This window comes from Lissotriton helveticus, chromosome 11 (genome assembly GCF_964261635.1).
Source record: "Lissotriton helveticus chromosome 11, aLisHel1.1, whole genome shotgun sequence".
NCBI lineage: Eukaryota > Metazoa > Chordata > Amphibia > Caudata > Salamandridae > Lissotriton > Lissotriton helveticus.
This window is the reverse complement of record NC_136072.1, coordinates 971,011,674-971,037,413: the sequence shown is the minus strand read 5'-3', so window position 1 is coordinate 971,037,413 and position 25,740 is coordinate 971,011,674. Positions and strand designations below refer to the sequence as shown.

The 25,740-nt window shown below is 46.6% G+C and overlaps 1 protein-coding gene across 2 annotated transcripts in view; it reads right to left on the bottom strand.

Annotated features, from left to right (window-relative positions):
• The window catches only part of HPS4 (HPS4 biogenesis of lysosomal organelles complex 3 subunit 2), a 287,681-nt gene that overhangs the window by 169,670 nt on the left and 92,271 nt on the right, over window positions 1–25,740 (bottom strand). For both annotated transcript variants that reach the window (XM_078667309.1, XM_078667310.1), the window contains exon 6: window positions 25,545–25,661. In XM_078667309.1, coding sequence (XP_078523435.1) covers window positions 25,545–25,661 — 117 coding nt within the window. The remainder of the gene's footprint in view (window positions 1–25,544; window positions 25,662–25,740) is intronic.

Here is a 25,740-nt window from a genome sequence, read left to right as displayed (position 1 = left end):
AAAAACACAGTTGAGCCCTAAATGTGTTTGTGCTTCAGTGACCTCCACTACGTTCTAACTGGGCACTGGTGAATAAAACTCAACGTCAAATGACTGCAGCACCAGATCTTAAAGTGCAACCATAACTTTAATAGGTTGGAACTCCTGTTCTTGGAGTGTTGGGTTTTTGAGTTTAGGAATGCTTGTGGGACACCTTTATTTTTTTTGTTTTACTGAAAACTAAGCAGCCGAGGTATCAGTGCACTGAACAACAAAGGATGGATCACTGCAAAACCTTCAACCAGAGTCCCTGCATCTGTATCCTTCTCATAAACCCAAATGACTTGCATGGACAATTTCTTTCAAGAAATAAGAAATTCACAAGTGCTGAAAATTCCTGAATCAGCCCAGATAAAACCCACTGCGCTAGCTACAGGAAATCCAGTGCTTAGGAAATAGGAGCTGTGATAACAGTACAGGAGCGGTGAAAGTAGTTGGAATTGTATCTTGGCTCCAGAAAGTGCTAGCACAGTAGGGTTTTCGCTTTAGAAGATTTTTTATCTTTTTTAATTATCTATCTATTATAAAAGTGTACTATCCTCTTCAAAGGTAAAAACAGAGACTGAATGTTTAACCCCTTCGATGCTGGCCCGTTTCCGCCGCTGTGCGGTAAACAAACGAACAGGGCGGGGCCGTGACGAACCCCAGCCGTCATCCGCACACGAGCACCGCGGAGCGTGACGGCTGGGGTTCGTCACCAGCATGCAAGGGGTTAAGTTAATGAGAGTTCTACACAGTGCCACTTGTATGCTAGTTTCTCACCCCTACCACCTTTTACACTCAGCCTTTACTGCTTGCCCTAGCTACATAACAAAATCACAGTGTGTAACTTGTTTGTCCAATTTGGGAGAGGAGTTGGCCTAACAGCTAGGGCGGTCAAAATCGAATCTGGGGAACTGGGTTCGAGTCTCGGCAATGACGCTGAACATCCTGTGATTCTGGGAAAATCACTTAATCTACCCGTGCCTAACAATGAATGAGTCCTCGTGTGATGCATTTGGTGCTATGTAATGCGCTCTAATACCCGATTCGGGTCAAGTTTGCGCTGTATAAAACTTAAAAAAAAAAAAAATTGAGTGCACCAGAATTGTGGCTCTCAGACACGAGTGATCACCAATATCGACACTGCTCAGTAAACAGTAAAAACACCCAAAAAGGACTTAAAATGCTCAGAATGTCGAATTATTGCATCAGAAAAGGCTATGATCTGGGACAGAATCTGTTTGCATATTTTCAGACTCCACCATGCAAGAAAATAAACTAAAATAAAAAGTGAGGGCCTCAGAGGGGCTTATTTTGTTGCACATAATTAAAGTAATAACTAGATCACTTAAAAAAACACAAATTCTACTGCTTCAGAGGAGCTGGGTCGACAAGACTATGAAGCCGATGATCAACTGCCAGCTACGCCACTAACTCGTCCGGGAGAACATACAAGGCACAAAAGGTGCTCTTGGAGAAGGGGAACATGGTTCAAATACAAACAAGCGCGAGCTAGCTCGATTGCAGTCTTATTCAGGAGATTCTTCAACAAGTATCAACCTTAGAAACCAAGGACTGGGTCACCAGTAAAACCCGGGCTGAGCTACATCAACTATGACTTGGCAGCATCTGAATAAACAAGGAATCACACCAGCAGCTAAAACCTTCAATATCCACACCACACTGGCCTATCTCAGGCGGAGGTTAAAAAGTAGTTGCATCACAGGAGATGGGGAAGAACCAAGATGGACAGGTGGAGGGGGTAGCTGAACTAGCCAGAAAAGGATCCTGGAAGCATAAAGACTCGCACCCGGAAATCGGGTATCATTGCATTACTGTATGTGTACTAGAATTCTATGTTCTATGTGTAATAACATACTTATCTTCGATACCAGGTCAAGCACTGGACTAGAAATTGACCTTATTACGCTGCTAGGGAGTGGTGTGGAATGCTGATCCCTTATGCCCCCTGCTAACCTCCTAGTCAAGCCTGTGACTGCTTGCTCTCATTATCACTGAGAGTCAAGTGAGAAAAGGGTTGTACTAAGCCCAGCTTGCAGCCAGCAAGGCAGGCCCTACGACAGCACCGGTAAAAGGACTCAACTCTGTTGAGGTCCAGTAGCTCTGGCCTCCTGGACACGGGGTCCGACGTAAAGGAATATGAAAGCAAGCAATGAGGTGGCCCTTACTTAGCAGCAGGGAAGCAGCTTCTCAGCCACAAAATATGTAATGCTCTTAATCCTCTAGACTGAGTTAATGGGGATTCCGGCTCTGATTGGTCTGAGCTGTGTTGTTATATACACTACAAAATCTATATATGATGTTCTCCCTTAAAAGGACTCCTACAAAAACTTAGAAAGTGCAAGAATTCAATTCAATTTTCAATTCAATTAACTTTATTTCGATACAAAGTATCATAAAAGTACATAGGCAGTACAGTAAAATACAGTCATAAAAGGGTTTATAAAACCATTATATACATCAGTACTACACTAAATAGGGGTATTACAATATGTCTTGATTAATCGAATTAGTCACGATATAGGATATAATTAAAAATAAGTTTTTTGGTTACAATTTAAAAAAAAAAAAAAAAAACACTATGTAAACATTTCCTAGTGATATAATCGATTCCAGCTATGTTCAGTGAGGTTATAACAGTTATATTTTATCTCCCGCTCTTTTCCTTATGAAATACACTGCAAGCAGATACCTGCTAATGCCAAATACTAGAGCCTGGCGCGTATCTGTTAATAGGATTCTTTCTGCTACTCTGAACCTCCGCACTCCTAGATTTATACAAAGAGGTTTAATCCACTTTATCCTTTGGGCCTTATAGGCAGGGCAGAAGAACAGAAGATGAGTAATGTCCTCCCTCCCACCTCCACTACACATGGTACATTTATCATCGCTGTTTTTGTTCCACCTTGCAACACAACTTTTAACAAGAGTATTCTATACCTAAATTTAAGGTATAGGGTTTTAGCTAATGGTGGGTTCAGTTCATACAGGAAGGATTCATAATGAGGGTCTACTTTGAAAAAAAGAAATTCTCTAGTTAGAGAGCCATTTGATATATCATTAGTTCTGTGTTCATTCATATAGACCCAAAAGATAGCTTTTAATGTCCTTCTCGAATTAGGGGTTAATGCATTGGGACTATTCCAAAAATGTGACAGTCCTACCCTCTCAAACCATACTCTTATGTGCGTGAACCATGTGATGCAGTTGGAGATATCCAGGTCTTTTAACTCCTCTAAAGCTGCCCTATAATGAAGGAGTGCCGGTATGGTCCATAACCGTACCCAGAACATTAGTGGTCTGAGTATTGCATGATGATCAGTGCGCCTCATCTTAAGGTCTAACATCATCGGGATTGTAGGGGTACGCACGGGTATCCTTAGGAAAGCTCTATAGAATATGTTTTCTTTCACCTCAAATGATTTTTTACATGCAGGGCCCCACAATTCGGCCCCGTATAAGGCCGCTGCTTGTGCTTTAGCTCGGTACACCTCGAGTGCAGGTAGCACTGCTTTGTTCTGGCTATCCCAGTGCCTTTTTAGTATTGGGCGACTATTCTGTATTAGGAGTAGCTTGCTTTTTTCGATTTGGGTTTTCCACTGCATTTTGGAATCGAGTGAGACACCCAAATAGTTAAAATTTTGTACGTATTCCAATTTTTGGTTGCCTAGGACCAGATTTCCTCTAAAGGAGCTGTGGGGATTTATGGCCATTATTTTGTCTTAATCGCATTTATCTCTAATCCTTTATCACTACAATAAGAGGCAAAGGAGTTAAGAAGACGCTGTAAACCATTTGCAGTTTGGGATATTAGAATGGTGTCATCCGCAAACAGTAGGGACGACACCACCTCTCCCCCCAGTTTAGGTGAATCATTTCTGCATTTACTTAAATAAATGGGAACATCATTAACAAACAAAGAAAAGAGGGTAGGTGCCAGGACGCAGCCCTGGCGCACTCCTCTTTTTATGGGGATAGAACTTGTTAATTCACCCCCTGGGCCCCACCTTACCATAGCGAAGTTATCACGATGTAATCTTATTAACTGCTCTAAGATATTGGCGGGTAGTCCCTGTTTGTCAAGTGCTTCCCACAGCAGATGCCTGGGGATGAGGTCGAAAGCAGCTCTTAAGTCAATAAATGCCACATACAAATGGCCCTTCTTTAGACTGATGTATTTCCAGCTCAAACAGCAAAACCTAAACACTTGATCTATTGTGCTGATTTTGGTTCTGAATCCCGCTTGGAATTTGGAAAGTACATTCCCTTCTTCGATCCATAAATTAATTCTAATTAAAAGGTGCCTGGCATACATTTTTTGCAGTATATCTATCAAACTGATAGGGCGGTAATTAGCTGGATCTCTCCTATCCCCCTTTTTGTAGATGCAAATAATTCCTGCCCCCCGCCATGAAACAGGTATTTCAGCTCCCGCAGCTATAAAATTAAACAAGTGATTAAGGTATGGCTCCCAGATACTCGGGTCATGTTTATACAGGTCTCCTGGAATGGAGTCTAGACCGGGGGCTTTACTTTTTTTCACAATATTTATTGCTAAAATTGTTTCCTCTAGGTTAAACTCCAGGATACTCTCTTCCTGGTTAAACACTGGGTGGCAATCCCGCTCAACCTCAGATTCCGGGGCTGCATATAGGGAAGTGAAGTGGTCTCTCCACGTCTTTCCATCCAGATATACTTCTCCGGTATGCTTTTCTTTATGATTTTTATTAGCCACTAGTTTCCAAAATAAAAAAGAATCATTGTTCCTTGCCGCAAGTAACATATCTGACCAAATTAAATCATCCCAGACCGATTTAGCATTCACGAGAGCTTTCTTGTATCTTTGTCGAGCTTCCCTTACCTTTAAGCTATTGTTCTTAGTTTTGATTGAGTTTATTAGTTCAGATTTAGCCCTCCGGCAGGCTTTATTATACCATGGTTTCCCTATTGGCCTCCTACTTCCTCTTGCTGAATCTGCTTTAACTGTCTTTGTTAGCATGGGGACTATTGCACTAAAGAATCCCTTATGTAGTTCCAGGAACAAATCCCCATCTATTGCAGCTTCATTGTGTATAAGGGGGGAAAAAGTTGAAGCCAATAAGTTATAAATATTTGCTAAATTAGTACCATTGTCCAATGTCTGTGCCCATTTAACTGCACAACGATTATTAGAAACAATTACATTGTCAGTACTTGCAGGGAAGGAACTAGTATTATCTACAATACTAGGTATTATCGTACCTTTTAATGATAATTCGATTGGCCGGTGGTCACTTTCCAATCTTGGCTCTACCTTACAGTCAATTGCATATTTCCAAAGGTCAAGGGACAATACTATATAATCTAACTTACTATGGGAGTAGTTCCTAGAAAATATAGGAGCCATCATTTTATCAGAAGGGAGACGGCCACTACATGATCTTAACCCATTGGTCATCATTAGGCTCATTATTTGGAGTGCAAGAGATGTACATGGGACCGATTTTAAACCGGATATTTCGGGTATCTCATTTACCATGTCTTCCAACTCGTAAATATGTTCCAGTCCCTTTATTGGCTCATATTCAAATTAAAATCACCTCCTAGTATTACACCTGTACCTATACTGTTCCTACTGATAACCTGTTCCAATTGGGCAAATACTAGCGATTCTTTTGATGCCGGGCATGGTCGGCTATAGACATTGTATAAATGCCCTGCCATCGTTAGCCACAATTTTAATGCCAAGAATGTCAGGAGAGTGCGTCTCTAGCTGTTGCACTGTTCCATTGATGGTCATTTTAGTCCAGATAACTAAACCTCCGGCTGGCCTGCCTCTGGGTGAAGGAGTAGCTGCGATAAAAAAACTTTTGTAGCCCACACGATGTACGTTCTTGATTGCCCACGTCTCCTGCAATAAGCATATATCAAATTTCTCAATGTATTTGTTCCACCCCGGGTCTATTGTTTTCTTCCTCAAGCCAGCTATATTCCATGAAATTATGTTTAATTGGGTGTCATTTGGGTCGGTAGATACTATGGGATTAATAATAATACCTGGAGTCATTTCAGTTAGAATGGCTGCTTCTTTGCCATGATTGTTATCCCATTCACTTCTTCCGTTGTTTTCACATGTGCTACATTTTTTGCCTACATCTATTTTTAATTCCACCCTTACCTGATTTCCCTGAGTGGATGCAGTCAATCCACTGCTTTCAACTGGGATAAATCTTGAAATCTATTGGACAGAACAATGGAACTTATATTATTGGGAAAAGCTACAGTTTTAATGTGATGGGATTTGTAGAAATAGCCCAATGGAAGAGCATGAATGTTTGTTTGGGTTGTAGAAGTTTCTTCATAGGTTCTTAACAGGGATCAGACCAGATGTGGGTGCCTAAAGTTGATGACTATACAGTCCCCAGGGATGACTTTCGGTGAGGTTCCCACAAACCCTACCCTACGTACCATTATGCTTTCGTTGGCTCCCCTCTGATTAAAGTTTTTATGTTTGACTAGCCACTCGATAGTTTTATTTTTTAGATTACCCCACGATTCCAATTGATTTCTTTTTAATACCGGCACACCTGTCAGCACTATAACATAGGGGCATGAGGCGGGAGGGAGGTCCAATACATCCGTATTGGGGACCAGATCTGTCTCTTTGGGACTGTATTGTGTGCGCTACCTGGATTTGTGCGGGGGACCAGTTATATCCTTACCTATATCTGGAGTTGGTGGAATCCTCCTCTTAGTCGGAGACAGACCAACCAACTCCTTGCTAGCATTAGGGCATGGTCTATCTAGATTAATCCCACCTGTATCCTTTGTGTTACCCACCGGTACTTGTACATCAATGTGCCCCAGAATCTTTGTTAATGGAGCTTTTAGTGTAGCAATCAGCTCTTGACCTTCTGCTGCTAATATTTTCCCTTCACCAATACTCTTCCCCAAGTGAATAACAGCGGTATTAAGTAGGACAATTTCAGTATTCAACTCCCGAAGTTTGCTGTTCAATGACTCGTCTATGGATTGAGGATAAGGCTGTTTTTAAAATGACTGTCATTGACTGTTCGAGGCCCTCTAGTACTCCTATGTCCCTTGCAGATTCATTAAAATAAATGCCTTCGGTTTGAGTACCCATGGACCTAGATATAAGACCTGGAGTTACTGTTTCCTTACGTGTGACCCCCCCCTTTAGTAACAGTTTTTTTTTCTGGCTGATCTTCTTCTCCCTGATCGGGTTATCACTCTTCTCACTATTAGATTGACCCATAACCACTGAAGCCTTAGCGCCCCGCCGTCTGCTCGAAAGGCCAGGGCTTGCCACTAAGTTATCTGTGACCTGATTTATAGACAAAAAGGAATCAACAGAAGGACTCCCATTGTTTGTATTTTGCATAACTTGGACTGTTTGTGATAATGAATGTTCCACTATTGGGGTGTCCGTAAGAGTTACATAGGTCGGCAATTTAGAGGGGTCCAAGGAAAATCTTCTCTGTACAAGATCGATCTCGCGTTCTACAATTGCCTCCGCTCTTGAAATAAAATCGTCATTAGTACCATTACATTTTGTCACAGATCTTTTGCTCAGTGTTAGCCTACACATAGTCAATGAGTAGTGTCCACTTACACGATGTATAAGGAAGGAATGAGCAGGGCAATAGTCGGCGCACCAGCACAGTAAGGGGGATTGACAACAGGCGATGACTATAAATGTGAGGACAGTACCTTTACTCGGTAAGATGAGCCTCAAGGGGAGTGGGCCCAGCCCAGCCTCCTCCGGCCTTGGACGGCCCGCGCTTTGCCCGGGCTTTGCCCAGCACGTCCCGCGCGCGTTCCCGCGACGCGGTTGAGGAGCGCGATTTAAGGCGCCTCCGGGCGCGTGTGATGACGTGGCCGACTTGCGGCGCTCAGCCGCCTGGGGAAGGTAGTCCTCCTCTCGGCAGCCGCTGTGTTGGAGAAGCGGCGGTGGGAGGACTACAGGTCAGCAAAGGCAGGTAGGGCCAGAGTCAGGTGGGAAAATGCCACGGGCTCCCAGACACAACCGGAACAGCAGGAACCAAGTGCAAGAATTTGCTTAGACACTTGTTCGACCTTGGTGTAACTGACTTTGGTAATACAGATTATTTGTGAACAGAGAGCTATGGGAGAGAGCAGAGTGTAGATGGATGAGAGCGGATAGCAGACATTTCTGCCCACTTTTTGCAGATAGTGGGAGCCGCCGTCTGAGAACAGCATTGAAAGAGTGTGCCTGGGTGACGAATAGCGCTCAGAAGTTAATAACAAAAATTGTATCTAGAGTGAAAATGTAAAATGGTCAATCTTGACTGTTCTCGAGGATCAGTTAAATCGTGGTCAAAGCACTTGTAGAATGGGGTTCAAAACATGCCATTTGGAATCCTTATTTCCATAATCAACAGTGGAGAGACAATCAAACTGTCAGCTCCTCCATTTTTGTCTGGAGGCGGTTGGCTAGTCTTCCACGCCATTTGGCATTATACTTTTATTCATGGGGGAGTATGAATTGACCCATTGTGAACTACATGGAAAGTAATGCCCCCAAATATCAGTCAAGGTGATATATGAATTCCTTTTATTTGAGAAGTTGCACCAACTCTACTCTTGATCTTAAAGAATAATGGTTTTCATATAAGGATATTTGGAGAAAATAAATTGTAGTCCTGTCGAACCTATGAAGTGGATTTAGTTAACTCCATCTTCCAGCATTTAAATCAAACATATCATATATTGGGGCCTTTTGAAAGGATGAGGTGTGAGGAAGTAAGAAGGGGGAACGGGTGAGGGGGTTGGTACTACCATTGAATAAGTATTGTGTAGAAGTACATGAACAGTACTGCTCGTGGGTAGATTTGAGATCCCACTGCTATGAAGGGCAGCAGTGCAAGGACTGATCAGTGGGGAGAAGACAGTCGCACAAGAAATGGTGAGTTACAAGGGGGGGATGAGAGTGCATGGAAGGTGGGTGCACAAACCTGGAGAGCTGGAAGAAAGACAGGAGAGGGAAATTGCACAAATGCATGAGGATACAGATAATTCTGCAGTCAATGGAAGCCAAATGGTGGAGACATTGACAATGTGTATCAAAGGTGGACTGTACTAGGCAGCAGACTTTAGTGGAAGCAGACGTGCCGAGGAGGTCAAGAAAACTGAAAGGAAAATGCTACTTACCAGGAGGGTTTTCCGGTACCGATGGAGGAAGGCGTGGCATATCGGCAGCCTTGGACTTCGGTGCCAAAGGTGATTTTTCAGTACCAGAGTGTGGTTGTCTCGAGCCCGAGCCAGAAGGCTTGTCTTTGGTTTTCATAGCCGAGGGCGGGGCATCTGAAATGTCCGACCGGTGTGGACCTGGGCCTTGTGGCGAAGGTGTTACCGGGGCTTTTGGTATGGGCTTAGGTGAGGCAGGGGTCTTGGTACTCACGGCCCACTGAGCTGAGATGACTTCATCTTCGGAGTCATCTGTGGAGACTGAGACCGGTTCCTCCTGGGCTTGTTCCGGAAGGCTGTCGGACCTGGATGGAAGATGTCCGGAATGGAGTTGCTTCCTCTGGACATTTCATGGCATCTAGCCTTGAAAGATAGAAAAGCCTCATAGGTATCCTCTCGATGTTCCGGAGAGAGGCAGAGATTACACAATGGGTGTAGGTCCGAGTGTGCGAATTTAGCAGCACACCTGGGACATTTCTTGAAGGGGGTCCGTTCCATCGACTTCTGTCGGAATCGGCGCGGGTAGGACCAATGGCCTGTGTAGAAGTTTATCTAAGTCTTTTCGATTGTATAAGATGCACGTCGAAAAGGGGAAACGCAACCGAGACAATACTGTCGAGGGGTAGGTGATTGCGTGTCGAAGGGGGTATCGATAACGACACCGACCCGGTGTCACATTCGAACCTGAACCCGATGGCGGGAAAAAACTATTTGGGGATAGAGTCGATGCCCATGCCCACTGTCGCCATAAGGAGGAGTCACCTATCTTGTGATTTACAAAGACTTCTTCGACAAAAACAGACTGCAAACATCCGAGCTCAACACCATATGGCGATCTATGCTAAAGTATACAATGGACAGCTCATATGCTTCGAACTGATCTTTCGCACTGCGCACTGGACCCACTGAAAAGGTTGATATTTAATTCCCATACATAAGGTCGTCTTCATATCCAACGTTTGATATCTGCAAAGGAAATATGTATGAATTTCCAGGCATAACGAGCAGCACTTTACAATAGCGATAGTATCAGGTTATAGTAAAAGAAAGTCCACATATCGTTTGGTAAATTGCAGCAGAGAGATCTCTAGAAATCCATTTCAGCCATTGAGCTGGCACTATGATGTAGGCCTTTCTGAAATGGAAGCCTTCCTGTACCATTAATGAAGGATGAGATGTAGACTTCTGTACCCACTGTGAAGAATCCCATGAAGCAGCCTGGCCTACCGACTCCTTTGCTCCTGATTCACTTGATGCAGACCTCTCTACTCAAAGTATCGGAGACCTTCACCTACAGTAGACTGTTTCTATACTCCTGGCAAGTGCCGTAGGTATGTATACTATATTTCACGCAACTATGATGGCAAGAAACATTTTCTACAAAATATTTTGTTGTCCCCGATGCATTTCGGGAGACACTTCTTCAGGGGAACATGCCAATATAGCGCAACCCCGACGTCTTCAGTAATGTGTCAGCAGGTTCATGAAACAAGTGAATTCAAGCCGCCAACCGGCCGTGTAAATCTCCACACCGCACCAGCATTCTATATGTGGAGATTTACACCCTGAAGAAGGGTCTCCCAAAATGCATTGGTAACAACAACACTGTACAGGAAGCATGGAACCTGTTATTTAAATGAATTGTATATTAAATGTGATATCATACGCACATTGATCATCAATTGAATTTTGGCTAGTCTTTCATTTTATTTGGTACAATTGATTCATGAACTGTTATGTTCATTGACCAGCCTCGAATTATGTAATAAACAGGCAAAAGTTTGCATAATTAATTTTGAAGAAAATTAAGTTGTTAATGTAAAAGCACCATCAGGGCTTTGGAAAAGTGCACCTTGTGTATATGTGACAGGATCTGTACACATTTCTATGTAATATACTTGTTAAGATTGATTATTGAGGAGAATTGTACATACGAGGGTGCGCAGGCTATAACCATTCATCTCATATATATCCTCTCATATATATCCTCTCTTATTGCCTCTTTTCTGATAACCCTGGGCTATAAAATGTAGTTTTTTGCAAAGAACTACAATGAATGTGTGAAATCTGTATATATTGATTTTGAATACAATATGTAAATCTCTTGGGGGGCGTGGCTTGGAGGCCGATGGGGAAAGCTGCGTGAGCACTGCGCTCCGCCAGAATACCCGAAATAATCATGCTTGAATAATGCATTGGACCCCCTGATGCCGTCGAACGATCTGAGAGCGGAGCAGGCCTGCATTGGTGCGGCTTCTTTGCTGTAATGGGCATGAATCGGGAGATACTGGCGGTTTCCCGACCCGGGACGGCAGCAAGTGGCGTCCACAAAATGGCGGCGATGCGGAGACAAGAGATCCAGGGCCTGGACTAAGGGACGCCGCCGCTTGCTCGCTGGGGAGCCGATTGCTCAGCAAATCGGGAGACTGGGACGGCAGGGGCCCCCTGAGCGCAGAATCGGAGCTGTAGCAGTACGGGGAGCGGGCGAACTCGGCCCACGCTAGATAAGCCCTGTGTGGAAGCAAACGACAGCAGTGAGGCGCGGCGGCCGGCGCCGAGAGTGCGGACATCCCTGCACCCCCGGGAGCTGAGCCAGGACAACAAGAAGTCGTTGCGGCTGCGGGAGACGGCCAGAGGGCATTGGAAGGAGTCCGGCCTCGCATTGGTGAGTGGGGTGTGGCGGGACCTGGGGCCGCGGGGGCGGGCGCGGGGCCCCGGGGACGCTGCGGCCTGCGAGCCGGGGCGCAGTGGTGTGCGCTCGCCCGAGGGCAGCTGTTGGCTACCGGCAGGAGACCTGAGCAGGGACGGGCTCGGAAGTGGAGAGCCGGCGCCCAGAGAAACTACGGCTGGAGATTTGGAGTGATTGGGGCGGGTCACTGGAGATGCGGTAGGACACGGCAGACCGCACTAAGCGACTTACCTCCCGTAATACAACGCTCAGCTGCAGGCCTGAGAGACTGGGGGTTAGCTGCGCCCATAAAGTTGACCTAGCGCCACTTTCACTAGCGCTAACGGTACCAGACAAAGCAGATGAAGCTTGGCTCACACTCAAAACGACGGTGAGAGCGAATCCCGTTCGGGACCACCGGTGATGGCGCTTCACCATTTATACCTCTGCGGAGGGCCACAATACTGAGCCGTTGAAGCTGGTAATGCGCATGGAGGCAGCAGCGAGCAGGCGTGTGCTGGGCCAAGCGGGGGTGGTCACGACCCTCTGACTGGGGCGATGGCATGAGTACGGCTGGGATATAGTGGTTCACTGCGACCCTGGACTAGACCTATTCAACAGCTGCGAGGGGAAACGTCCACACAGTCGGACTCCTGGAACCACGTGCACTGGATGTGAAACCTGGTATTTGTTGGGTGCGTCAGACTTGACCAAATCCCTGGCGCTGATAGAGTGGACGTTGAAGGACCTCGGTATGGGGAAACTGAAGGGGAAGAAAGATGGGGCACAGCCGCTCTCGGACAGTGAGCCCCCTGGCCAGGCTGAGCCGGACGCGCAGGAGGCGCCTCGGGACCCTGGAATGCAGCAGCAATTTGATATAATCCTGGCAGCAATTGCAGACTCCCGCACTGCCCTGCAGCAAGATATCGCACAGGTGGCAACGGGCCTTGGCCTACTAAGAGCGTACCACTCTAAGCTGGCAGATAGAGTGAAACTAGTGGAGGGGGTACTTCAGTTAGTAGAGCCAGCACAGACTTCACTGAAAACTACAGTGATGAATGCCTTGGACTGTATCGTGGCGTTGGAGAGGGGCGCTGAGTATGCTGAAAGTAGGAATCGGTGGAACAACATCCGCATAGAGTGCCTGCTTGAAAAAGTGGAAGGACCGGACATGGTGCAATACCTAGAGAACTGGTTGCAATCAGTGGTGGCTCCAGAGGGATTGTCATCCTTTCATACTTTGGAACGAGCGCACAGAGTACCTGCTAAGCCGCCGCAGCAGGGGCGACCCCCTCGACCGGTGGTGGCGCGCCTGTTGGACTTTCGGGACAGGGATCTGCTACTCCAAAAGGCACGCACTGATGGCCCCTATCATGTAGGGAATAGCAAGGTCAATCTGTTCCCGGACTATACCTTAGAGATCCAATGGCGCCGTTCGTCCTTCCTACCAGTTAAAAAAGAGCTGAGGGAGAAGGGTCTTCAGTATTCCTTGTTGTTTCCAGCTAAATTGAGAATAATCATAGATGGCAAGACCTGTTTCCATGAAACTCCGGAGGAGGCATGGACGTGGCTAGAATCCTATAGAGCGGTTAGGGATGGGCGGGAACGATGGGCCCAAGACCTATCGGAGGGGCTTCCAACACGCAAATCGCAGAGACTTCGGCAACGGTGGCGGGGTCTAAGGAAGCCTTCAACGTCACAAACTGAGGCGGAGTGGCGGGGAGTACTGGAGGCGGTATCTGCTTTGTCAGAAGATCGGATGGTGCACTCTCCGGAGGGCACAGACTCAGAGAAGGACAAGGAGCAATCGGAAACTGAGACCTCGGAAGCGGACAGCATACGGTTGCCACCGGTCAAACCGGCGACAGCGGATGGACTACTGTACGAATAAAGGTTTGAACACTGGGAGACTATAATGAGCCTGCTGAAGGGACTGTGGACACTATTACAAAGATGAGATGATGGTGTTTGAGGCTGCGCAGGGGGGGGTCCCTCCGTCTCGATCGTGCAGTGATAGGCTCGAATGATTAGTCGATGCTCAATGTGACTATAACTGGTGTCGGGGAAGAAGATGCATGTTGTGTTTCTTCGGGTTTTCGGGGCGGGAGTAATTCCAGGGTGTACGCAGAAGCCCGTTGGAACTGAGCACCCCTCATGGCCCATAAGGCGTGCCCTTAGTACCTGCTGGTGGGCTTAGGTGTGTGTTGATTGTTGCAGTGGTTTGGATGGGGACTAGCAGTTTGGTTATAGGTCCTGTCTTGGGGGTGTGGGGGCAGGGGGGGTAGGGCAGGGTAGTTGGGGGAAAGGTCGGGTTAGGGAGGTCACCGGTGTGTTTACTGTGTTTACTGGGGTAAGAATCGAAATGTGGACATTGTACTACAGTGATGGGGGCGGTACCTGATTTACGCTGTATTACCTGGAACGTGAGGGGTCTCCACACAATGACATGGCGCCACAAGATCCATGCATATTTAGACAGGAGAGGAGTCCATATAGCATTGCTTCAGGAAACTCACCTTACCAGGGCTGAGGGTCTGGTTTTGCAGCGGAGGTGGAGAGGACAAGTATTTAGCATTGCATACTCTGCGTTTGCACGGGGGGCATTGATCTGGATAAGGGCCGGGGTTCCTTTTCAGGTAACGAAACAGACTATTGACCCTGAAGGCAGATTTGTAGCAGTGGAAGGGAGACTGCGCGGCAGGGACTTAGCGCTCTGTAGTATTTACGCACCAAATATCGACCAGGCGCGCTTCCTAGAACGCTTGTCTGGCACACCAGCACATTACTTTACAGGCTCAGTAGTGTTGGGTGGGGATTTTAATTCCATAGCGGATGTGTCACGTGACAGGTCGCATCCCCCGCTGGCGGACTCCCCTGTTCATAGATTAGCTAAGTGTAGGCTGGAGTGGCAAAACGGATGGAATTTAGTGGACGTATGGCGCACACACCACCCACACGACCGGGACTATTCATACTTCTCTTCGATGCACGACCTGCATGTTCGGTTGGATGCAGTCTTATGTTCCACACTGATAGTGCCTTCCATAGCGTACACTGAATACCTCACCAGGACACTGTCCGATCACAACCCACTGTTGTTTACTATACACTGGATGGCGGCAGAGTCAGATATCCCTACTTGGAGGCTACGGCCTGAAACATTAGATGACCCGATTTTTCAGAGCGAGGTAGGTGAAGGGATAACACATTATTTTAACGAGAATGCTGGCACGGCGTCCACAAGAACAATGGAATGGGACACCTTTAAGGTGGTAATACGGGGGTTCTGCATTGGTAAACATGTAGGAGTGTGGAAGGTACTGCTACAGGACGTAGACCGGGCGGAAAGTAGATTGAGGAAGGCCGAACTGGCAAGGCCGGGACATCCTGAAGTGCAGGCAGAGGTAGTTGCTGCTAAAGAAGCGGTAGCGGTGGAGATAGAGAGACTACGTTGCTTTGATTACAAAACATATATCACGAAAGCGCACACTGAGGGGGACAAGGCAGGGACAATGCTAGCTTGGCTGGCCAGCCCCGCGACGTTCACCAATTTTGGCAATGGAAGATCGAGACGGGGGTGCTGTGTTTACCCAACGTGAGATCTTGGGCCTTTTTTTGAAGTACTATGAGGCATTGTATAGGAGCTCGTTAGTGGCGGGGGACTCCGAAATTGACTCTTTTCTGGATGGGATGCTCCTTCCAGAGTTAGAAGAGGAACAAGGTAAATGCTTGGGCCGCGATAGAACGATGGAGGAAATTAGGAGTGCTATCATGCACATGGCCCGTAACAAGACACCGGAAGTAGACGGATTGCCTGTAGAGTTCTACTGGCAGTATGTGGACTTATTTGCCCCGAGGTTGCTGGAGGTCTACAGAGAGGCGAAGGGACTAGGTCACCTCCCCGGAACAATGAGGGAGGCACTAGTAATCCCGTTATTAAAACCTGGACGGGAGGGGACAGATACAGCCTCCTATCGCCCACTATCGATGCTGAACATCGTAGGATACTGGCAACTCGCCTCTTGCAGCACATGACTGATCTGATCCATGAGGATCAGGCTGGGTTTATCCTGACGAGGAACACAGCCTCTCACGTGCGGAGATTAGTGAGGATTTTAGAAGTGGAACAACCTGGTGCACTGAACCCTACGGTGCTTTCAGTGGACATAGAGAAAGCCTTTGATAGTATGGAATGGCCGTATTTATACAAGACGCTAGGACGCTTTGGATTAGGAGACGATTTTGTAGACTGGACAAGGGTGCTATAAACATCCGCAGTGGCTAGAGTGAAGGTGGGAGCCTTGATATCACCCCAATACCGAGTGGCCCACGGGACGAGATAGGGGTGTTCGCTCTCCCCATTATTGTTCGCCCTGGCAATAGAACCATTAGCGGCAAGAGCTAGATTGGGAGAGAGCTATGAAGGCCTGTGGTACAGGGGAGATCGGCAGTATCTTTCGTTGTATGCGGATGATCTGTTGATGTTTCTAGAGGATGCAGTAGGTGCACCGGAGGGAGCAGCGAGCTTGTTGTCAGAGTTTGGAGATATTTCAGGTCTACGGGTGGATTGGACTAAGACGTGAGTTTCCGGCGAGGCCCGGGGAGCTGCCTCCCACCACGTCCAGGGCAGTGCGCTGGGAGTTGACCTGCCTGGCATATCTGGGTGTACATAAATATCATAAAGCCAATGCTGGAAAGGAATGTGGGGAGATGCATGAGAGCATTGAAGGGTAGCATGGCTTTTTGGGCTACTCTCCCGCTGTCTGTGATGGGACGGGTAGCGTTGTTAAAAATGGTGGCACTGCGTCGGTTGTTATATTCCTTTAGAACGTTGCCTGTCTGGATACTGTGCTCGATCTTTAAGTCATTGAAATTCTTTTTTGTAGGGAGGGCTCCTATGGGGGTCTGGTAGACGGAAAGTGGCCCAAGCGACATTGATAAGGCCAAAGGAGGAGGGCGGGCTAGCGGTTCCCGATTTTGAGCTGTACTATTTGGCAGCCAGTTACAGGTACTGACGCAGGCAGTGGCGAGGGAATTTAGGGGCCCGGAGCACCTGAGAGGCAGGGGGATCCCACGGCATGTTCTATCCTTTATAGTTATGCAACAAAAGCTGTACCTTAGGGATCTTTCCATGGAAGAAAAGACGCTGAGATTGTGCTGGAATCGTTCTCAGCGTAGAGCAGGAGTTCTACATCCCTATGCGCCCGAAATCCCGTTGGGGATGGCTACAGCATTGCCCCACGGAGGAGATTAGACGTCCTTGCTGGAATGGGAACAGGCAGGGTTCCAAGTAATTGGGGATTTGTATGAGGACGGGGAATTATTACCTTATCAGGCATTACAAGAGAGATATGATCTACCTAGGGGAGGATTTTTAATACACACTGCGCTGGTCTATGCACTACGGGCACAATGGAGGGAAGGGCTCACAGAACCTAAAACGACAATGGCATGCCAATATGTAATGATGGCGGCTGGACCTTAAAGGTGGTCACATGTCTATATTCTACAATGCTGAATGAAGGGTTGGCGCCATTGGACGCATTGAAGTTAAAATGGGAAGCGGGCATAGGGAAGCCTATAGCGGAAACAGCATGGGAACAGATAATGCATAGGGCTTGGAAAAGCCTGAGGAATGCAAGATTTCAGTTGGTGCATTTCTTTATACTACATAGGGCATATTTAACTCCGGGTAGGATTAGGGTGTATTTTAAAGTGGAGGATGCGGCATGCCCTCGGTGCGCGAACGAAGGAGTAGAGCTGGAACATATGCTGTGGGAGGGCCCTAAGCTGGGGGACTACTGGGAAGAAGTGGGAGACGTATTGAATGTGGTCACGGAGCGACATTTAACTTTTGACATAGCAACATGCATACTGCACTGGTTCCCTCACACATCAAAGACCAAGGTGACAAGCAAATTCGTAAATTTTTGGTTACTACTAGCAAAGAGGTAAATAACAAGGCATTGGAAATTGAAAGACGGCCTAGGTAGTGAAAGTGTCCTTAGATATCAGCAGGCGCGACGTCTAAATAATAAAAAGGCACTAGATTCCGCAAAACGCATGTGAGACGTTAGTACAATCTTTGTCGGATCACCAAGCAGAGGAAGTGTAGGCAAGGGGAATTGGGCACAATAAAGACCCCTTACAGGTACATTGTGGGACACTTTCAATAGTAGCTACATCACGAACGGAGTCTGGAAAACGATGTTTACAGTAACACACACCGGTGGGGAGTGGGATGTATCTGAGTTCGGGGGTTGTGATCGTAAGAGGTTTCAGGTTTGCAATTTCGAGATGTATCGTCAGACGATATATGAATCAACGGTGCACTAGTCAATTGAATTGATACACCATTGGATGGCCCATGTGTGATAAGTTGGGGAGGGATACTGGAAGAATTGACCTACGAAGATGGTGAATGATTACGAATTGTGTAACTCGTACATATGAAACCAATAAAATGTTTTAAAAAAAAATGTAAATCTCTTCTCAACTTTTAACAAATGGTGTGCTCTTAACATACCTGTTTTAACAAACACAAATCCTATCCTACAAAAATTCATTTTAGTAATAACAAAGACAAAAGACAAAGTTTGAATTAAGTTGACAAATGCAGGATGTACTTTTGTGTTGTTCCTGATTGAGCACTCCTGAGCACTGTTGCATTATTAATTCAGCTATTAAATATTAACACTTCTCATTCAAAACAAGCAACAGTGGCCCTGAATTTACCCGAAAAATGCATAACACTCCTGCTATTATGTTCAAAAAGCCTGCCACAAAAAAATTGCAAAGGATTCTTATTGTGACAAAAGGGAATTGATTCATGGTAGAAGATACTCCTAAAGAGACCAAGGGCAAGTCACTTCCAGAGTGGGAAAATAATCGGTACGCTCACATTGTGGAGTAGATGAAGACGTTTCTACATGGACAAAAAGGTTTCCCTGACTGTGAAGCACAGATATTATTACAAAGGGGATTTGCTTGGTGGACCAGAGAGAGCCCCTTGGAATCTTCCCACAGTCTTGTGCGCACTGCGTCGAGAGAGCCCTGGCCATGACGAGTGGTCACTCCAGGACCACGCAGGCCAAATTGGAAAAATACGCCTAGGAAAAGGGCCCGGGGATCAACAGAAAGGGGGTGATAACCCCCGTGTAGGAGCAAAAACCGGCCGCAGAACCCAAAGAGCTGACGTTGCAGGACATCCTCACTGCCTTCAAGACGGTACACACATCATTGAAATCCGTTTAGTCGGAGGTGTCCATCATCAGAGCGGACATGTGCTCCATGAACACCAGGCTGCAGGAGGTGGAAGTCAAGGCAAGCTCACTAGTAACCGACATGTCTGACTTACAACGAAAGGTGGAGGACCTGCAGTCCCTCACTGCAAGAATGGAAGAACAGCTGAACGAATACGAAGACAACCTTCGCATATTGGGGGTCCCGGAGAGAGCTGAGGAGCCGGCAGTTAAGCTATTTGTCGAGGAGCTGGTCACAACCCACCTAAAACCGACAAGACTTTCTAATTTTTTCTCGGTCGAGCGCCAGGTGGTAGACCAAAGCCTGGAGCCCCACCTTGCCCGATAGTCGCCAGAATCTTCAACTATAGGGACAGAGATGCCATTCAACAGGCGTCCCGGGTTTCACCCTCGCTGGAGTTCCAAAACAGCAAGATAACCTTCTTCCCGGATTTCACCCTCAAAGTGCAGCGGCTTAGCTTCTTGGATGTGAAATGCACACTCACAGAAAAAACGTTAAATAAAACAAGGTTATATCCAGCCAAGTTACGTGTGGGAAAGCTTGGTTCTTCAACACCCTAGAAGATGCCTGGGACTGGCTTGATGGTTGGCGTTTGGAAGGCAAAGGGAGGAACGATCGTAACCGAAGGTACAGAAAGGAGTGTGCTTGTGGCGGCGTCGAGGAAGATGCCCCGATGGACGACGCAGGGCCTCATGGGGGCACCGGATAGTCTGGTCTGTATTTAGACTCTTTTGAGGGGGGGGTAGAGTAGCCGCACTGAACTGGTCAGAGACTATGACCTCTTGTCAAGGGTAGGAGATGCTGAAGTTTTGAGTGGGGGGGTTGTATTCGGATTAGCTGTTCAGTTGGCTACTGCAAGATATGATATTGGTGGGACCAAAGGGCTCTGATTTGAATGTCTAAAAGAGGAGTTTTGGGGCAGAGGTGGGTGCCCGGTTGGCGGCACGCACCCACTAGTTTAAGGGGTGGGTGAAAGTAGATCTGCATGTTTGGGATGGTGGGAGGTTCTATTTCTGCCATGCAGGGAGGCAGGGAGGGGAGGTGGTGTTTGTTTTATTGGGAGGGCTGGTTACCTGTGCACGCTGCATCTCAGTTCATAACCGCATTCATCATGCCCCAGTTGGGCACTCGTTGGTGAGAGGCGTGGAGGGGGGTTACATTCCATGTTGTTTGAGTTTGTCACATTACAGACAAGGGTCGATTGCTTTCCACTGCATACTGGTGACTGTGAATTTTTGCACCGTTATTCCCTACAAAGGCCAAAAAAGGGTTGCACCGCAGAGCAATGCGCCCCCATTGGTGCATAGATATGATGTCTCCTATTGGGCCCTGCTCCGATCTAATGCAGAGCTCCGGGGATGGGATCACCTGGATGAGTCTCAACATACCAAAGTTTCTATGGGCAGGGATTGGACCCTCGCCGAGCACCCGGTCAGTAGGGAGTGTAGGGTGGTTTGGGCGGGTTCCTCTCCTGATGAGCCAGGAGGATGCTTTTAATTAAATACCCTTAAACCAGGGACATGACACATATACCAGGATTCAAGTTGCTGTCCTGGAACGTCAATGGTCTCGGGGACAAGATTAAATTCGGCATTGTATTGCAATATATTAAACAACACCTGCCAGATGTAGTTCTCTTCCAGGAAACACATCTTTTAGGTAATACATGTAAGGCACTGTCTCGATGGGGTTTCAAATTGGTGGCACACTCAGCCTTCGGTTCTGGATCCTGCGGTGAGGGGATATTGCTCCGTAAAATGTTTGCAATTAACATAAACTCCACTAACTTAGACACCCAGGGTAGATTTGCGGCAGTTACCAGGTATTGGAAAGGGTGCATACTTAATCTTGTGTCAGTGTACATTCCTCCTGGACTACAGAGCCAGGCCTTTAAGGATCTGGGCGACTTCTTGCTTTCCCTTCCTCTTGGGAGGCTCTTTATGGGAGGAGATTTCAATTCCATAGTGTCGGATAGTTTGGATAGGTGTCCGCCCAAAATGTTACCAGACACACTTACATGGGTAAACAACTTTCTGACTGCGCTAGGCCTTACAGATGCCTGGCGTGCATTTCATCCCACGGAAAGACCATATACGTTCTACTCGGGGCCCACAAAATGCAATCGCGCATAGACTACATAATCACACCTACAGACGAGTTGGGTTACATTAGAGAAATTGCTCATTTAGCCCAAGGTATTTCGGACCTTGCACCCCTATGGGCTCGGGTAGAAGTGGGGGAACCATAGGCAGGAAGAACAGCCCGATCAACCACATGTATTTTAAGGTCCCTAAGATCCGCAAGAGTATTATCAGTGACACGGAGCACTACTTTCATGAAAATGAAAACTCAGTGGATTCGGCAGTAGTGCAATGGGAGGGCTATAAAACGGTCATATGAGGTACCGCTGTCTCCCAAATTGCCACCTCCAAGAAAGAGAGAAGCGTGAGGATCTAGACCAGTTGGAAATTGAGATTTTAAAGTTGAAAAATAGTCTTCAGGAGTCAGAATCAGAGAAGAAAAGACATGAATGGCTACCCAAGCAGAACGAGTTTCGGGCAGTGTCAATGGATGCAGTCAAGACGCAGCACAGAGTCACACAGTGTAGAATATACAAATTGGGTGACAAAGCAGGCAAGCTACTGGCGTGGTTTGACTGTAGGGACCAGGCGAACGGCACATAGTGGTGGAACTCGCCACTAAAACCAGGGGCTTGACCTCCGACCCACAGGCCTTTGCGGAGGAGTTTGCTGAATACTACAAAGAGGTGTACACTTCCCGAACGAGGTATACTGAAATAGATGCACTCTCTATGCTCCAAGACATATACCTCCCTAGGCTCTCGGACGAGGAGAGATCGGACCTTGATAGAGAACTGGACACTGGAGAAGTGGAAAAAGCTATCCCACAATCTGCATGGAGGGAGGGCCTCGGGTCCCAACTGTTCACCGGTCGAACTCTATAAGTTGACAGCTAATAAAATTACGCCATTTCTGGTTAGAATGTTTCAGGATAGCCTGGATTCCGGATTGTTCCCACTGGACCAAAGACTGGCAAGTATTGTGGTAATCCACAAACAAGGTAAACTGGCTCACCTGTGTTCGTACTATAGGCTGATCTCACTATTAAACGTGGAGGCCAAGATCCTGGTGAAGGTACTTGCTACCCGCCTTTAAACAGTGATTACCAACCTGATCAGTCAGGCTTTATGCCAGCCCGCAATACTTCCCTCAACTTGCAGAGGCTACACAGGGTAAGAGCAAAGGCCAACACTATTCGGGAAGATGCTGTGGTGGTCTCGCTGGATGTGGCCATGGCCTTTGGATACTATTGAATGGCCATATATGTTGGCGGTGTTGCAAAAACTAGGATTCGGCCCTGGTTTCCTCAGTTGGGTACGTCTCTTGTATGCCGCCCTGTGTTTCGAGTAGTGGTTAACGACAGGGTGTCCTCCCTTTTTGAGCTGGGTAGGGGCACTCGTCAGGGTTGCCCCCTATCTCCATTAATTTTTGACCATTAATCACTGTACGTACGGATCGCAGAACGACTTGGGCTTCAATATGGATAGGAGGCTATTACCCGAAGGGAGTTACAGGGGAGCGCTGTACGTCAATCCTTCTAGAGTGAAATTAACAGGGCCCACCAATCATTCGGTCACGGTATGGAGAGATGCCACACTGAGTTCGGGCTGGAAGGACAAGATCACGCTGGCCACCCCACTCTGGGACTCAGTTCAGTTAGGGAACATGAGGGTCACCAAAGAGTTTGACAGATGGGACCTAATTGGTATATCTTCTGTGGGGGCCCTTTGGAGAGATGGTGGAGTAATCTCTTTTGACCAGTTAAGAGATGAATATGACCTAGCTGTATCAGAACACTACAGATACCTTCAGGTCAGACATGTGCTGCAAGCCGTAATACCCATGGGAGATAGTCCACCAGAGTCATCACTGCTAGAGGACAGAATACTAGATGACCACCTTCCGGAGAAAGCAACCTCCATGATATATGAAAAACTAATAAACAATCTCCCGACTCCCTTCTCCAACTGTGTGCTCGCTGGGACCACGACGTAGTCGGGTTGGATGATTGAGAATAGCTTGAAGCGCTAGCATCCCCCAGAGAAACGGCAGTCTCATCCAGGCGGAGGCTTGTTCAACTTAAAATACTACATAGGATATACTATTCGGGGTCCACATTGATGAAGATGGGATTTAGGGACAACGCAGATTGTAACGGGGGATGTGGGCTGGTTGGTACATTCATACACACACTTTGGGAGTGTCCATACATCCAGAGATTCTGGGAAAGGGTCACGAACTGCATGACTGAAGTCATGGGGGTAACCACTGACTGTAATATTAAGCTGTGTCTTTTAAACATCTGGGGCCCTTCAGACCTAAATGTCAAAGATAAGATGTGGGTGTCATTCGGAATGATGGTCGCCAAACGCAATATTGCAAAGTTGTGGGGAGCAATTGAAAAACCGTCCTTGAAGCTTTGGGAGAATTACACTGATTATTGTATGTTTACTGAAAAGACTGTATATCTTTCAAGAGGCTGCCCTAATAAATGGCCGCAAATATGGCAGAAATTGAATACTTACAGGGGGGACATCTGTGAGCCGCCGAGAGACCTATCACTATTGGATGCTGAGTAACGTTTGCCTGCTTGACGTCTTGGGCTACCTTCTACCCCGGCTGGGGCAAGCCTTTGAAATTTAGAGCTGTCGATTGTAATATTGTACATGATACGGTCTGTATTGTTAATGTTATGGGGTATTTATAAAGCGCACGGCTACTCCGTGGAGTGTCCCGGGGCTAACAAGTACCCCTTGACAGAGAACAGTGTGCAACCTCATCCTACAAAGTCCCCATTGCTGATGGAACAGCCAGGTCTTAAGTTGGCGCCTGAAACGAAAGAGCTCTTTTTCTTGTCTGAGAGAAAGAGGCAGACCATTCCATAGTTTTCCAGCTACCACCTGGAATGAGCGTCGCCCTTCTTAGTCCGCATGAATTTAGGCACCAACAGCAAATGTTGGGTTGATGACCTCAAAGTACTGGCTGCGGTATAGGGTATAATTATATTTTTGATGAACTGAGCCCCGCTGTTATGGAGCACATTAAAGGCCAAGAACAGGGACTTAAAATTAACCCTATTTTTCACTGAGAGCCAGTGCTGGGATTTTAAATGAGCGGTCATGTGAGTCCTGGGCCCGACCAGAGAAATGGCTCTTGCGGCTGCATTTTGAACTACTTGCAAGCGGCCCAATAGATAATTTGGTATGCACAGGTAAAGCACATTTTGCATAATCCAGCCTTGACGTAATCAAGGCTTGGATCACTGTTTTCCTGTGGGAAACGGGGAGCAGCGGTAGAAAATTTCTCATCATTTTTAAAAACCTAAAACACGTGCCGGCCACTGCTTGGACCTGCGACTTCATAGACAAATCCGAGTCAAGTAAGACTCGGAGATTTTTCACAGTGGAAACTGGACTAGAAGGTGGAGACTGATCTTGAGGCCACCATTTACGCCATTCGTCCCCCAGAGTGTGTCCGAAGAAGATTATTTCAGTTTTGGCGGAGTTGCATGACAATTGGTTTTGCCGGAACCAGACAAATACTTTAGTCAGGTATAAATTGATTGTATTATCACTAAACACCTCGTCCTTATCACATGTGAACAACAGTTGGATGTCGTCGGCATAAGTTATGACTCTTGCCCCATGATGTTCAGTAAGGGGTGCCAGTGGGGCCGTATAAATATTAAATAAAGTTGGACTCAGGACTGAGCCTTGTGGCACTCCAACATTCAGTGGTGGAATATCTGCTGTGCTATTTTAAGTGTTTATTCGTTATTAATAAAAAATAACATAAAAAAGTGGGGGGGGGGATTTACGCAATTTTGCCACGAGTGCTTGAGCAGACTGCCCACCAAATGTGCATTTTCACTGAGCTATTTATAGGGGACATTAGCATACCTAGGAAACTATGATTGATATATTTTCAAAATTACTCTCAAGATAACGTAAATGTTAGAAATATGTAAAATGGTGGCATTCAAAGCATAAGTCCAAAACAAGTACATAAACAAAAATAATTTATGAATTGGGCTCATGTCAGCATATGGGCAATTTCTTGCTAGTTTACATTTTAAATACAACCATGCTCTTTTCTTTTGAAGCGGACTATTGAGCTCACCCCATGATTCACACACACCAAGTGTGCTTGCAGCGCAAATGGGTAAGATACTGATGACCAATACCAACAAACTGCAAATGAACTGAATACCAAATAGTCAAAGTCAGCAACTGTTGTCCTACGATGGTCACACCAAATGAATATAATAAACATTTCTTGCTTACCTTTGATTTATCGAGAGTGTAAAGTGAATTAAATATCTTGTGCAAGTCACTAGTATATTTCTGAATATGGTCTATGTACAGTTTCCACTCCTCATGGAGGAAATCAACAGGTTTTACCTGGAAAATAAAAAATATGTCAATCTCCATAGTAAAAAAACCTCAAAGCAGGCGTAAATGGCAAAAACGATTGTATTAA